The sequence below is a fragment of the Lissotriton helveticus genome, chromosome 8 (assembly GCF_964261635.1).
Source record: "Lissotriton helveticus chromosome 8, aLisHel1.1, whole genome shotgun sequence".
In the NCBI taxonomy this organism is placed as follows: domain Eukaryota; kingdom Metazoa; phylum Chordata; class Amphibia; order Caudata; family Salamandridae; genus Lissotriton; species Lissotriton helveticus.
Window position 1 is genome coordinate 303,654,930 of NC_136069.1, and position 15,347 is coordinate 303,670,276.

Sequence of the window (15,347 nt, forward strand, 5' to 3'; positions counted from 1 at the left end):
AAACAGTGCTTCCTCAGACGCCGACCAGGCTCACGTCATCAAAAGAAACGTATGATCTCCTAGTCGCAAGGACGACTGCAGAGATTCACTCATTGTTATCAACTAATTCCCCCATACATTTCGCAGAAATCCTGAATGAAATCTTAAATCTTTCTGATACCAGTGGAGTCTCAAATGTATTTAAGACAGTATTTTCGATGGCATTAACACCATTCAAAGCCATACTGGGTATTTTGCCAGACTTCGTCCATTCGATTTTTGGAGGAGTTTGGGACTAATTGCAGGAATCCTATTCTTAGTCCTTATATTTCGTTATGGCAAACCATGTCACAGACAAAACACCCGCGACAAGGGAAGAAACAATCCGAGCCATTGGATACCGGGACCGGATATCAAAAATCCTGGGACTAACCCGGCTTAGAGACCTGAACATGACTTGGTTTCTTTAATTTCGGCCGATATGGCAAAGATGTGTTTTACCTGTATTAAGGTGCATGCTGTGCGGAGAAGAATGCGTGTTGGACACCTGTCTGACGCTACAATCGGATGCGCCACATTGGGCGCCATGTAGTGTAGTTCCTATTATCCCAATAGGCTCTGCGCATTGGAATAATACCTCCAATAGTATAGACCTAGACCAGACGTTAACTAGGTCTTCTACTGTCGATATTAGACTTAAAGTTTTGGGTTTGCCAGCTAGCTCAGAGTTCACTAGAAACTTTCTCGAATAGGCAAGGAGGAGTTGAACCTCCCTGGATAGACAAGAAGGGATTTAGTTTCTGACAACCATAGAACATGACAACTTTGCTCTCCCCTAATCAAGAGTGTATCTCTAGAGTCGTGTGAAAACAAAAGACAACTTATTTTACTCAGTCAGTACGTGCATTCTTAGTTTCACCAGATTGTAGAGAAAAGGAAGAGACGGGCGTGTTCAATAAAAGATGTTATTTATTGATCAGTCTCTTTTCTCGTACAAGAGAAATGGATCGATATTATTGCAATACTTATGGTTAAGTAAAGTGCATACAATAAAAGCAGAATTATAAAATAATACTGTAAAAACATTGATATGGTTTCTAAGCCATATGCTATTTAAAATGGACAGAATATATACATACACATATACATTTGACTAATAGTACTCAACTGGTGCTTCTAACTACGCCTACCCCAGTGTACCTGACCTAAGCCTAATATGTGGGCGGGGATAGAAAGTAGCAGTTTAAGTTAAGTTTGTTTTGCCAAGTGACTGACTCAAGAATTCTCTGCAAGGGGTTATTCAGTTCTGTACCTTGAATCTAGGATGGTTGAGGGATGGTATCTCTCGTCTGAGGTCTCGATATTCCAAGCTGCCTGCGAGGGCTGCTCGGAAGCGCCGGAGCTGGATTTCTCGGCAGGAGAAAGGCAGCGTCTCGTTCTCAGCGCGTCAGGAAGGCGGGGCAGCGCCAGTGGGCTTCGCTCTCTGCTGGGCTTCGGCAAGTCTCGCTGCTCCGATCTCGTCACCACCGCGTGTGTTTGCTTAAGGCAATATCGGTAATATTTATACCTGTAAGGTGCCGAGATTAACGTAAGGATGGACATAGATAAGTCATTAAGGATGTCATACGAGCTGGTCGTTAGCACATTCTTTTACTAAAGTTCTCGGTGAAATCAAAACAATGGCCGCAGGGTTTTTCCCAGGTTGTCATAGGTTTGATTTGTTTTGAGAACTCCGTATGCCTTATCAGGGGCTGGAGGAATATTGCTTTGCCTAATTAGATGGCAAGCGTTATGACCTAATCAGATAACGCGCTCCTGTGCCGTGGTCTGGCGTAATCAGATAACGGTTTCTGCATCATGGGATGGCTGCTAGTTAACTTGTTAACCAGAACAGGGTCAGGAATAGGGGGATCGATACAGAACCTATAGGAATACATCACACCCACTCCACGCTAACTATGGCCATATTTACGAATCTAGGCATAGTAAAACATACTGTAGAGTATCGTGTATACCTTACCACCCCAAAATACATATAATGCATTTCGAAATTGTGTAATGTACGGGAAAATAAAATAGCCATATGTACTATATGCACTTAAGCAGTAGACTAATGCTAAATTAATCACGCATGTATACATTATTAGTAATCGAATATGAGAATTACACATGAAATGGCTCTTAATACAGAAGAAAAGTTCGAGACCACTTCATCACAGTTCAAAAATATTTATGAGCATACCAGCCTGCAGCTAATGTCTATGAAGTTTCTAAAAACAGAAATTAGTTCTCTAAGAATAGTTCCTACTTTAAGCAGAAGAAAAGTGTCCCGTAAAATTTTAAAAAAAATATATTTTGGGGCTGCTAAAAAAATTGCTGTCCGTGGACTGGAGGAAAAGTTGATCTTGCTACTTTATTATTAAAGTTGAAGGCCAAATTCAAGGTGTCGGGAACGCCGTGTGCTAGCTTGTTCAAGAGTCATTATTTCTGCTCTGGTGAGAACATCATATCATTGAGACTGCTGAAAAAGCTGTCAACAGCTTCCTGTGAGAGTTCCACTAACTCGGAAAAAGATGTAACCATGCATTCATGTGCATGATTGTCTCCATTGACGTTTTGATTAGTATTGCTGACAGAAGGTCGTACCTGATCGATGCTGCTTTCATCTTGATCTTCACTACCCCTTAATCATAGTGGTGAAGTTTCCACGAATGCCGTCATCAGGATTGGCAGCCGTTGAGGGCAGCACAATGCATGAGCCGTTACCGGACCCAACAATGTTTCTGCATCCATTGGCGCATCCGATTGCAGCGTCAGACAGGTGTCCAACACGCATTCTTCTCCGCACAGCATGCACCTTAATACAGGTAAAACACATCTTTGCCATATCGGCCGAAATGAAAGAAACCAAGTCATGTTCAGTTCTCTAAGCCGGGTTAGTCCCAGGATTTTTGATATCCGGTCCCGGTATCCAATGGCTCGGATTGTTTCTTCCCTTGTCGCGGGTGTTTTGTCTGTGACATGGTTTGCCATAACGAAATATAAGGACTAAGAATAGGATTCCTGCAATTAGTCCCAAAATGAGGGGAACTCCTCCAAAAATCGAATTGACGAAGTCTGGCAAAATACCCAGTATGGCTTTGAATGGTGTTAATGCCATCGAAAATACTGTCTTAAATACATTTGAGACTCCACTGGTATCAGAAATATTTAAGATTTCATTCAGGATTTCTGCGAAATGTATGGGGGAATTAGTTGATAACAATGAGTGAATCTCTGCAGTCGTCCTTGCGACTAGGAGATCATACGTTTCTTTTGATGACGTGAGCCTGGTCGGCGTCTGAAGAAGCACTGTTTTCATTCTGCTTAAAGTATCAACTCGAATAGAAGTAATTTTCAAGTTAGGCCATGCCCTTGCCTCCCTGTCTGGAAAGGAGCTGGGGAACAATAAGCGTCCACAGCACATGACCTTCGCAGTCGTACTAACGAGATAAGGAACCCCGGGCAGTAGACTACAACATCTGCGATCCACAATTAGAATGTAACTCCCGTTATAGAGTCTTTTAAAGAATGGTTCTATCTCTGTTGCAGGTGTGCCTAGCTGGTGACATGAAAGGTTATTTGAGTTCCCTTCACAGGCTCCATGCAAACTAATTCCATTACACAGAAGTGTACCGCTTAGTGACATCGCACAATTATTGCCACTAAGAAACACTTTCTATCCTTTATTACTGACACATGCATGTGAATAGGGCAAGTTCCATGTTGTCTTAATGTACCCTTTTCCCAATTTTTCGTACATGCCAGCCTGTATATATTTTTGGCAGTATTGAAACCTGAAAGTCGATATTGGAATATTAATTATCCCATGTATTATCCATTCAATGACAGGTCGTTCTGACATTGTCAATGGTAATCTCTCGAGTTTCTCAATGCTCAGGATTGTATAATCAGCACCCTTTTGTGCCATACTGATTTGTTTATCAGTAAGGTTAAAGATATTGAATAGTGACGTTGTGTTGATTAAACGCCAAGGCACATAGCCTGAACGCAGGTTTTGTAACGTCCAGCCAAGCTGTACAATGGAACGCAATTGAGACTGACCGTGTTGTAACAACAGTAAGTCTTGCGATATTATGTCGATTGCTGATGACACAATGCTGTCCAATGAAAAGGTTCTGGAGGACAGTCATTAACCCATTGTCCACTACAGAAAGCGATTTTTCCAAATTAATACGGTCAATTTCCCGTATACTTTCTGCTGTCTCAATTTGAGTTATCTTCCAGGCCTCGTTGTAAGCTGCATATATAGAGGCTGCTATGAAGCGTTTTTGACGCTGTTTGCGTGGTCCCATAATGAAATCGCGCAAGTCAGCACCATCAGTAAGTAAAGTTAGGTGTTGCTTAATTTCTGTCAGTGTGGAAGTTTTTAGCCATTGAAGGCAGAGTTTGCCCACACTGTAGGTGGTGATTATCCCTGGGTGTTGTCTTTGGGAATATCTAGGGTCTGGCCTGGTCAATTTGAACCCCTGTGTTTTGTTCAGGAATCTGTCTTAACAGTTATTAGTATCTGTGGGCCAGATTAACCATTGTTTCCAATCAGGATTTGTTCTGTTTTGGTTTAATACATAGTTTACGTCTATCTCTTCATCTGCAGAGTTATTGCTGTTCATTGTTGGTTTTGGAATAGACGGTTTATTTAAGTCTTTGATTTTGGCTAATCCAAGACAGGTAGTTTGTTGAATAGTTTCATTCAAGAATATAATTTGTTCTGGGATCATGCAGGCTCTAAACAATGATTCTATACCTTGTACTTGCCATTCTTTTGTACCCCAAACACTTTTTACTTCAACATTTTTGTCCCAATAATCAAAACCAAATGTATTCATTTGTTCAAAAAATGAGTCCGAATATATCAATTTCGTGTTTTTAAGCATGGTTTTTGTTCCTGTCTTGTTTGACAATTTGAAATAAAATGTTTCAGCATTACTTGTGTTGAACCCTGAAAAGTATGAATATTTGTCATAAAAGGTTCTTGAGCTTCCTTTTGGAGGGGTTGCACAATGTTCCCATTGATTATAATTTAAAACATTTCTAGGTTGTGCTGATTTATGTAAAAAATGGTTACCATAGTGGTTGTAGCAGTACATACTATCATAATTAGATGAACCCTGCAAATAATCATGTTTGGTAAATTTAGCAGACATCACTAGGTCAGACATCATGTCATTGATACTTTCAAAGTCCCAATCATCAGCAAATGAGTTTGGTTTTACAAAGTCACTCAACGAGATCTTGATTTGGTGCGGATATTTGAGGATTTCGACCGGACCATAAATTTCATAGTCAGTATTGTCCCATGCTACCCCACCCGGTATAGGATTGGCTGTGAAATTGACTGAAGAAAGTTCTCTTTTCTTGACGTGTGAAGACGTGTGTGGCTTGAGGATCAAGTTGATTTTCTGGCTTGCTGTGTCCATTTTAGCATATTTTCCCTCAATGAAGCGTCCCAAACATAGTATCATGATGAGCCAAAGTATCAGGATAAATACACCAAAGGACACCCAAAATTCAATCCATGGAGAAATCAGATAGGTTTCTTTCAGCGGTTTCAAAAGTTCCCTAGCTTTATCTTTAAAAGTTTTTGTTGATGGCTGTGTCTTTGATTCACTTAGATCTTCAGAAGAATCATCAAAGTTGATGAAGTAGCCGGATGCCGTTCTGTCTATTGTTCCAATTGCTTCAGGATTACTGTTTCTTGCAGCTTCAGCATATTCATTTGTTACTTCATTGTAGGTTGGTGTGTCTCTACTAAATGTTTTTATTTGGGTTTTCAGAGGTGTGAGTTCCATTGCATTGTTGCATAGTCCTTGTTGTTGTTCTGTAGGCGTTTCGAATGTGATTAGCCTTTTAGTTAGCACCTCTGAACTTTTAGCAAACCTCGGTGTTCTACTACTTATCGGGAGTCCACTTGGCCTACTGTTTGTTATCGGCCACATGATTGTGGTTTTACCAGGTCGATGGATATAACTCGGTTCTCCTTTTTACCAGCAAGTGGCGGTAGTACAACTGATCTCGTCCCGTTGATGGACAAGACAGGAACTGCTTTTCTGTAAGAAGGCCCAAATTCCTTCTTTACCGCGATCTTTTCTCTAACTAGATCCCCGATTTTTGGAATCCAGACAGGTCTTGCTGGGACAGGTGGTGGTTCTTCAGTGGTTGTTGTTTCAACTTTATGTTGCTCAGGTCTTTTCTTGTTTCGTTTAAGTCCTGTAAAATAGTCAAACCGTCTTTGATATAAAAGCTTTTTTCTTTCACCACTGAAGTCTGACTGTCAAGATCTAAGACTAGCATCCTAGTCCCAAACAGTAATTCGTACGGACTGAATCCCCTCAGAGAATTTCTTGGCAAGTTGTTTAGACTACGTTGAACACTTATTAGATGTTTGACCCACCCAGCTCCCGAACCTAATACCTTTGCTGTTATAGATTGCTTTATGTCACGGTTTTTTCTTTACACCATCCCGTATCCCTCAGGAAGGAAGTGAGAAGAATCCCGCTTCGCTATGCTCATTTGGCCGTGCTTTCCCACAAGCTTGAGGGCTAAAGTGAAAACATTGGTCAAACGTAGCATGCTCCTAGCGTATATGCCATTTAGACTCGCAAATCTTTGTATAACAGTCCCGACGTCAGCCGAGTGCTGGGGTCTACATTTATAAGTGGAAACTAGTCTTTATTTGTTAATGGGACGCATTATTTACACTTGTTTCACTGATTATTGTTTAGCCCTTATTGAGTGAAACGCCATGGTATTACCCCGTTCCTCTCGCCGCTGCGATCTCTGTTGCAGCCCGGGCATTTTTTTACAAAGGTGTGATGATGCAGGCTCATGCCTGGCCACCAGTACACTGATTGTAGTTCTTCCAGAGAATCTTTTAGTTTGAGGTGTCTGAGACCCTCGCCCATATGTGCGTCTGCTATTAACAAAGTTCTCCTGTCCTTGTTTGGAATTACTCTATCCCCCACTCCAGGGATTCGAGCAAAAGGAACGGAGTTCGCATCGATTATGTATGTATATTTGAGTGGGTAACTGATCGGTAACGCTGAGCAGTCGCCTTTTGATGACGTTTTCACCGCCAGCATTGTTTCACCGTCAATGTATTTTACTGCACGCTTTTTTCTAGCTACGGAAGCCGATTTAGTTGCTACCGCTGTGGCTGTCTCAGCCAATGAATTCCCTGCAACGTGAACGCCATCACGCTGATGACTCAGTGTATGTATCACGTGAGTCTTTGGTAGTTCCTTTTGTAAAAGAACTACTTGTTCCCAAAGCATTTTATGCTTGATTGTGCCTCCTTTTGCATCCTTAAAACCATTCTGAAGCCAGATCTGTAAGTATTCATTGTAAGACTGAACGCAATAATACGAATCACACACTATGAGTGTGGGGAATTCCCGATCTGTATTTTCAAGCGCCATCTTAAATGCTAGTAGTTCTGCTCGCTGAGCTGTACAATCTCCTAGAGATTGTGTTTTAGTGACCGCTGGTTTGAATTTCCCATCGTGCCAGCGACCTTTTACAATCGCACACGCAGCACTGTAAGCTTGTTTACCTCCTACTGCGGGTTGTGCTGATCCGTCTGTATATATTATACAGCCGTAATGTTCTAGAGGCAGAATTTCGGTCGGCGGTGGACATTCGAATTCGTATTGGAGATTCTATACCTTGTACTTGCCATTCTTTTGTACCCCAAACACTTTTTACTTCAACATTTTTGTCCCAATAATCAAAACCAAATGTATTCATTTGTTAAAAAAATGAGTCCGAATATATCAATTTCGTGTTTGTAAGCATGGTTTTTGTTCCTGTCTTATTTGACAATATGAAATAAAATGTTTCAGCATTACTTGTGTTGAACCCTGAAAAGTATGAATATTTGTCATAAAAGGTTCTTGAGCTTCCTTTTGGAGGGGTTGCACAATGTTCCCATTGATTATAATTTAAAACATTTCTAGGTTGTGCTGATTTATGTAAAAAATGGTTACCATAGTGGTTGTAGCAGTACATACTATCATAATTAGATGAACCCTGCAAATAATCATGTTTGGTAAATTTAGCAGACATCACTAGGTCAGACATCATGTCATTGATACTTTCAAAGTCCCACTGGGTATTTTGCCAGACTTCATCCATTCGATTTTTGGAGGAGTTCCCCTAATTTTGGGACTAATTGCAGGAATCCTATTCTTAGTCCTTATATTTCGTTATGGCAAACCATGTCACAGACAAAACACCCGCGACAAGGGAAGAAGTAATCCGAGCCATTGGATACCGGGACCGGATATCAAAAATCCTGGGACTAACCCGACTTAGAAACTCAGTGATTATTCTGATAGTACACTCGATTTATACTCCCTAGTGTGCGTTCGAATATTAAAGCAGTTGTGAACTTTGAAGAATCTGGAAACCCGTAACATGTGAGTGTCTCGGTCTTTATCATTAGCAGTCCGTTTTAAACCACCAGCAGCATGCTCTATAGGCTTTTAAAATAAGCACCCGCGTCAATTTTTAAATACAGGGTCAATCACTGATTTCTATTGGAGGTATATTAAAGTGTAAATAAGTTGCATGCATCACAGTAGGAACACCCAGGCATCGATCAGAGATTGTATTCACTAGTATGCATGGTGCATGCCACAAAATGTCAAGAGTATTCACACAGTGCTTCTTCAGCATAACGTGCATACACCCTTAGGTGTTTGAAATTGTATATAGAAGGTAAAACAGTATAAGCCTAAGAATGGTGGCATACTCAAAAGTGAGACAGTGGCAAATGATTATTGATGTATTATGAATGTAAATATTATGTATCAATTATATATGTTCACCTATCCTTTCACAGAGGCCCCTGAAGAGGAGACACCCGTCTCGAAATGCATTGGGCCAACATTCACAACTATCGCCGAATAAATGTTTTTTGAGATGTGTATAAACTAAAGTATCAAAGCTAATTGTAATGATGAAAATTACATTAGAATTTGATACGAACGAATATGTTTTGAGTGACAAAGAATTCATATAAAATAAAAATATCAGAGTACACACTCTCGAATTAATAAGAATATCTTTAATGAACATTAAGAATCTTTCAGAAAATGTTCTAAATATATCACCATGCCTACCTTTTTATGCTCCTCCATGTCCCTCAAAAAGAGTCGCAACCCCACCGTCTAGACCCCAAAAGAACATTGTCATTCTACCTTGACCACCCACAAGAGTTCTGGGTGGGTGGGCGACCAACTATTCTTGGGGTATGTTGGTGCGAAGAAAGGTTGCGCGGTGCAGAAGCAAACCATTTCCAGATGGGTTGTGCTCTGCATGCAAATATTCTATGCACTGGCAAAGAAGCAACTTCCTGAAGGTTTGCGGGCTCATTCCACCTGAGTTAAAGCTGCGAGCAATGCGTTAGCACTTGAAGTTCCCTTCCTGGATATCTACCAGGCAACAATGTGGGCTTTCCTGCACACGTTCACCAAACACTACTGTCTGGACAGTCTGGTCCGCAGGGATGGGCTCTGTGCCCGTTCGGTCCTGCAGGTTTTTCTTATTTGAAATTAGTTTGCAGACCCTCCTCCGGGGATGGTATTTGTAGGAAGCTGGCTTTTTATGTAGTGCACCAAAATGAGGTACACTATGTAGAAAGTCCAGACAACCCTTATTGTTTTAGAGGGCTTAAACTAATAATCCCACGTGCTCTGTTAGTGGTAGTGTGGGCGAGCAGTTTAAGCTTATCAGAGCGTAGTGTTAAGCATTTGTTTTACTCAGTCAATAAATGAGACTCCCAATCAAGAAGAAACTCTAGACCAATTTGGAAAAATAACGCAGATTTTCATATAATTTTAGACACCAAGATCAGAATGATGTAAGTCTTTTAGACGTGATACATTTTTGCAGGTAAGACAGTAGAGAATCACAGCTGTCAGATTTGAGTCGTGAGCCTCTCCCGCGGTAATTTTTATCCTTTCGAAGAAAAAATCACTACATAGGCACACTTACAAACGATTTTCAGGGTTACTGTTGTAAACTTGAGGTGTTTAGTGGCCAAGGTACAAAGAATCACCAGCATTTAGGATTTACCTGCCCCGGTGCGTCCGGGTGCAGAGTTGCTGGTCACCATGGTAGCTTCAAACGCCACCCGTTAAAGTCTATGGAGAAACCTGTAACAGAAAAGGCTGCAAGTGGGGACTTGGGTACAAGTCCAGCAGAACCCAAAGTGGGGCTTGGCTCTTTAGGGTCTCTGAAGCAAGGGAGCACTGTTGGTTGGCTCGGACTGTGGCTGTGGGGCTCGGGTGCATATGTGTTTCCTATGGCGGGTTGCTTGCATTGGAGCCTCTCACTTCTTGGGGTTGACCTGGTGATGGGGGGGCAAACAGAACAACAGGGCCACTCTCTGTGCTAGCCTCCGTGGTGCCCACGTCCCTCATCGGTAGGTCGGTCTTGGCTGAGTTTGTGTCCTGACTGGACACTGAACAAGCTCTGGCTACTGCAAGGGTTCTGGTACCAAGGGTATTGGTGCTGGGGGTGTTCCTCGAGGGTCTAGGGACTCGGACCTCGCTGGGAAGACGGGGCTGACCTCTTGGAGCCACAAAGCGTTTCTCCTGGGGTGCTGCTTCCTTGCTGGACCCGGGGTGGTCAGCAGAATAGTGTACCGGGCAGATGCGGTCAGTGGCTGCAGACTGTGGGGAAGTTGCCCCTCCACTTCAAGGGAGATGCTGACTGGTTGGCAAAGTGCTGGGAGCTCTCCAAGGCTTTAGGAGGATGCACAGCTGCTTATCTGGCCGGGTATTTGCATTTGTTGAGACAACAGCAGGTTGGCAGGGTTTTGCGCCTGATCTGGAGCTGGTTGACAGTTCTTGCATTTTTGGCTCTTATTGGTCCTTCTTCTGTTCCCAGTAGATGAATCAGAGTTCCTGGTGACAGGGGGCACTAAAATACAGAATTTAGGTGTGTTCAGGGGAATGTAAGTTAGTAGCCAATGGACTATCTACCCCTGAGGTGTCTACACCCCTATATGACGACTTCCTGGGGAGAGTGGCCATCAATCTGACCCATAGTTCATAGTGCTACTAAAAGCAAGATGGTGGAACCCTTCTTTTGTTGTTCACTCCAGGTAGCCCACTTTAGGGGTATGATTAGACTGAGAGTGAACACTCCTTCTGACAAGCTCATTTTCTCACTGGTCCTGGTGCCAAATGGGCCTCAGGACAGGAGGTGGCATCTCCCAGGTCTGGGGGAAGCCGGGGTTGCGTATCAAAGGCAGTAGAAGGTTTGAAGCCTCTGGCCTTAATATACTAACACACTAGCCATCCTGCTGGAGGAGGTGTGATGAACACCTTCCTCCGGAGCAGGCATTGTTTCTGTCCTCAGAGACATTGTTTCTGTCCTCAAGGGGGCATGATCTCTCACCTGCAGGGTGGATGATACCAGTCACCAAGCACACTAAGAGCCTAGTAGGATTCAGGGGGCACCTCTAAAGTACCCTCTCTGTGCATGAGAGGGCAAATCCAGTACTGGCATCAGAATGGATTTTTCAAGACAAGGTGTTTGTTGCCAAACACCATTAGTTTCAGTCAAGCCATTATGTAGCTGGGTAACTCGTAATGACCAGTCCCCAGTACATATACTAAAGATGGCTTCCTGAACACTTGCAATGTCTTGGCAAAGAAACCAGACATCACAGGGGCATATCTGCTCATGCAGATATGTTCTCACATATAATATAATGCACCCTGCCTTTGGACTCTAAGGCCTACTGTAGGGGTGACTTACATATAGTATATAAAATAAATGTTAAATGTCGTACACTTGTAAAGCGCACAGCTGCCCCAGCAAAGGGGCGTCCCAGCGCTGTATACCGCTGGGGAACCCGTCCTGGCTTTCCCTGTGGGATGGTCCCTACTGGGAATCCCCAAGGTGAAGCCAGGCATCCCCGGCGTTGATGGGGCCGTTGTGGAGATTAGGCAAGCTAATGCCCAGAGTTGCTGAGTGGGACCCCAGGTTAGAGTAGGCACCGAGGCGAGAATTGTCGAGTCTGCTGACCCTGGTCCAGGACCCTGCCGCGTCGGGAATTGAACCCTGGTCCCGGGCCTACTTCTGCTCCCGGGTCTGCCGCCTCTAACCAGTGAGCCACACCACTCCACTCATATGCAGTGTGTATGGGCATGGCAAACGGGGAGTGTGCCATGTTGTGTTTTCAGAAGTGTTTGCGCCTTTTCACGCAACCTGCAGTGGCGGTCTGCATGCAATTTGTGTGTGGTTCCCTGATGGTTGCATAATACATGCTGAAATCCTTAGGGACCCTATGGAGTACCCATGCCCTGAGCACCAGGGATACCATTTACTAGGGATGTACAAGGGTGCTAAAGCCCTTGCCAATTGTGGTACAATTAGATATGTGTTTTTGTTTTAAGGGAAAGAGGACTGGCACTGGGGCCTGGTTAGCTGAAGCCCAGTGCTCTTTCAGTCGAAAAGCATCAGTACTAGGGCAAAAAGTGGGCATGACCATGCCAAAAAAAGCATTGTCCTACAGTATTGCTCGGGTATGTGTTCACAGGAGTGGAATCTGCAGCTCGATGTCTCTATCTGACGAACCAGTTACCTTCAGTAACGCCTTATCTGGTAGAGGCTATATCCAGCCGCAGATTCCTTACCGGCCTACCCAACCTCCCTGCTATGCAAACTGATTTCTAGGAACAGGGCAGACCGTTTTCAGGGCCCTAGTTTTGACACACCAGTGGTCCGTGTTCTTCATGGCTCTCCTTTTCTGGTGTGGAAAGTTGTGAAAAGAAACTGACATCAGGATGCCTGATGCCGCCTATATAGGTACCATGATGTAACTTCTGGCACGGCTGATGACAGACGCGGAGCCGATCAATGCCACATACCGGCGTGCATGGGTACTGCTCACGAAAAAAATTCCGCATCCAGTCTGACACCTGGGGGGAATTCACAGGTGGAGAATCTGTGGCTAGATATAGTCGCTACGAGATAAGGCCTTACCAAAGGTAAGTAACTTGTGCATCATCCTCAAACTAAATAAGAAAATGTCTGTAATGTATAAGGATTTGAGATCATCCTGTTTGGTATGAAGTAGTTCAAATACATGTTTGCTTTTGAAGTTCATTATATATATATATATATATATATATATATATATATAGATATATAGATATATAGATATATAGATATATAGATATATAGATATATAGATATATAGATATATATAGATATCACGTACAAGTTACCTCCCAAAGAAAGAACTCAGAGGCCAGAGGGAGTTCAGGAAACCAGCTCGTTTATTTTCTTAGGACCCCAGTGGCGGCGAATGCATTTCGGCTCTCAAAGCCTTCCTCAGCGCCCAATCACCGAGACATGGCCTCACCAGGTAAACCCTCCCTGCTAAAATGCTTGGCAACACCTGAATCTCCTCCCCCTTATGATGTCGTCATACTCTGCAGTCCGGTTTGAATGAAGGGACCGCAATTCCCAGAATGCACAGTCTCGGCCAATCCAGGTGAGTAGTGTGAAGGAGTGATAGATATATATATATATATATATATATATATATATATATATATATATATATATATATATATATATATATATATATATATATATATATATATATATATATATATATATATATATATATATATATATATATATATATATTCTGACATGTAATGCGGGCTAATGGTTTACAGCCATACCTTAGGGTTCCATATTCAGATGTCTTGTGCCTGCAGTACAATACATTGTTGTGGTCCTGAGTAGGTTAACATGCAGGGAGAATGTGCTACTTTCTTTCCAGTCATACAGGGCTTTTTCATGAGATTGACTTGTGAGTTTGGCATGGAAGCAAAAGTTATTCTTAAGTTTCTGGTGTTACCAGGAAAGTGAAATGAACATTAATTATACATCTTTATATTGTCCTGTCCCACACACTTAATCTGCATTGTCTGGGCCATTATTTTGTAGTTGCTGTTTAGGAACTATTGTTTTTCCTAGTGGGAATAGTAGGTAGCTGTTAACTTTAACTAGATGTAACATGTTAATACAGGCAAGACCTGGTTTAACTTGACATGTTTCTAGTCTCTTCCCATTTATACACATGGCCTGTGAAGAAATGGCATAAATTGAACACTTATTTGAGATAGTCAGTTACAGGTAAAGTAACGGAATATCTACCTAAACCTCTCCCAACTATCTTCTCAGTTATGCAGACTGTCAAAATTGATAGGTAGAGTAATAATTTAGGAGGGAATGGAGTGGACGGCTTGATCATCTTTTAAAATATTTCTGAAACTGATTACCTTTCGTTTTCTTATTACAATTGTAGAAGCTACCTTTACATGATGATCTTTTTGAAGCAGAATCTGACAGCGATTGGCAGAGTGATGCAAAGGAAGATGTCTCTCAGAAGAAGAAAAAGAAAAAAACCAAAGATGAAGCCCAAGAAGAGAGCAAAAAGAAAAAAGGTAAATCTGGAAAAACGAAAGAGAAACACAAAACGGAGGATGAGACCACAGATGATTCACTATTGGATTCAAGATCAAAAAAGAGGCAGTCTGATGGAAAGGAAGACTCCAGTGAAGTTAAAAAATCTAAAAAAGACGAGTCCAAGGAGCAAAAGAAAAAGAAAGTAGAATCAAAAGACTTGAAGGTTAAAATGAAAGAAGAATCGAAGGATCTGAAAAAACAGAAGAAAGAAAAACCTAGTGAACAGCCCATGGAAACTGAGTCCAATGCCCAGGATTTGCAGACAGATGAAACTGAAAGCATGGAACTACAACCTAGTAATACTCCAGAAGTTGCACCAAAATCAAAATCTGACGGTGCTGAACAAGAAACCACTTCAACAAAACCTGAAGATGAGCAGCCAGATGGCATGGTAATCTCGGATGAGGATGAAGTTCAAGTCAAAGCGAAAAAGAAGAAGAAGAAAGAAAAAATAAGAAAACAGGAAAAGCAGAAAGAGGAAGCAAAAACCATAGAAGTAAAAGAGATAAATGTTGAAAAGAAAAGTGCTCACAAAAAGCAACGGATTCTGGAAAAGATAAAAGCAGTTACTGAGATGAACAAACCCTCTGCTGTACTACAAAAAAATTCTAGACCGAGCACAGAAGAGAAGTTTCACAAGCCTGGAGAGTCAGTTCAAGAGGTGAGTTAAGAAATATTTTGAGTTTTTAGCCAGTAATAACTTAGCATTGACAGTTCACAAATGGTTTCTGAAAGAAAATAATAATATACGATTAGCTGTTTTTGTATACATCTTTTTATTAGTGTTTGATACTAATATTACCTTGAAA

General features: G+C 42.0%; 1 protein-coding gene across 1 annotated transcript in view; it reads left to right on the forward strand.

Annotated features, from left to right (window-relative positions):
• MPHOSPH8 (M-phase phosphoprotein 8) overlaps positions 1-15,347 on the forward strand; it is a 303,929-nt gene that overhangs the window by 117,823 nt on the left and 170,759 nt on the right. Inside the window, exon 4 of the mRNA XM_078657070.1 lies at positions 14,378-15,199. Coding sequence (XP_078513196.1) covers positions 14,378-15,199 — 822 coding nt within the window. The remainder of the gene's footprint in view (positions 1-14,377; positions 15,200-15,347) is intronic.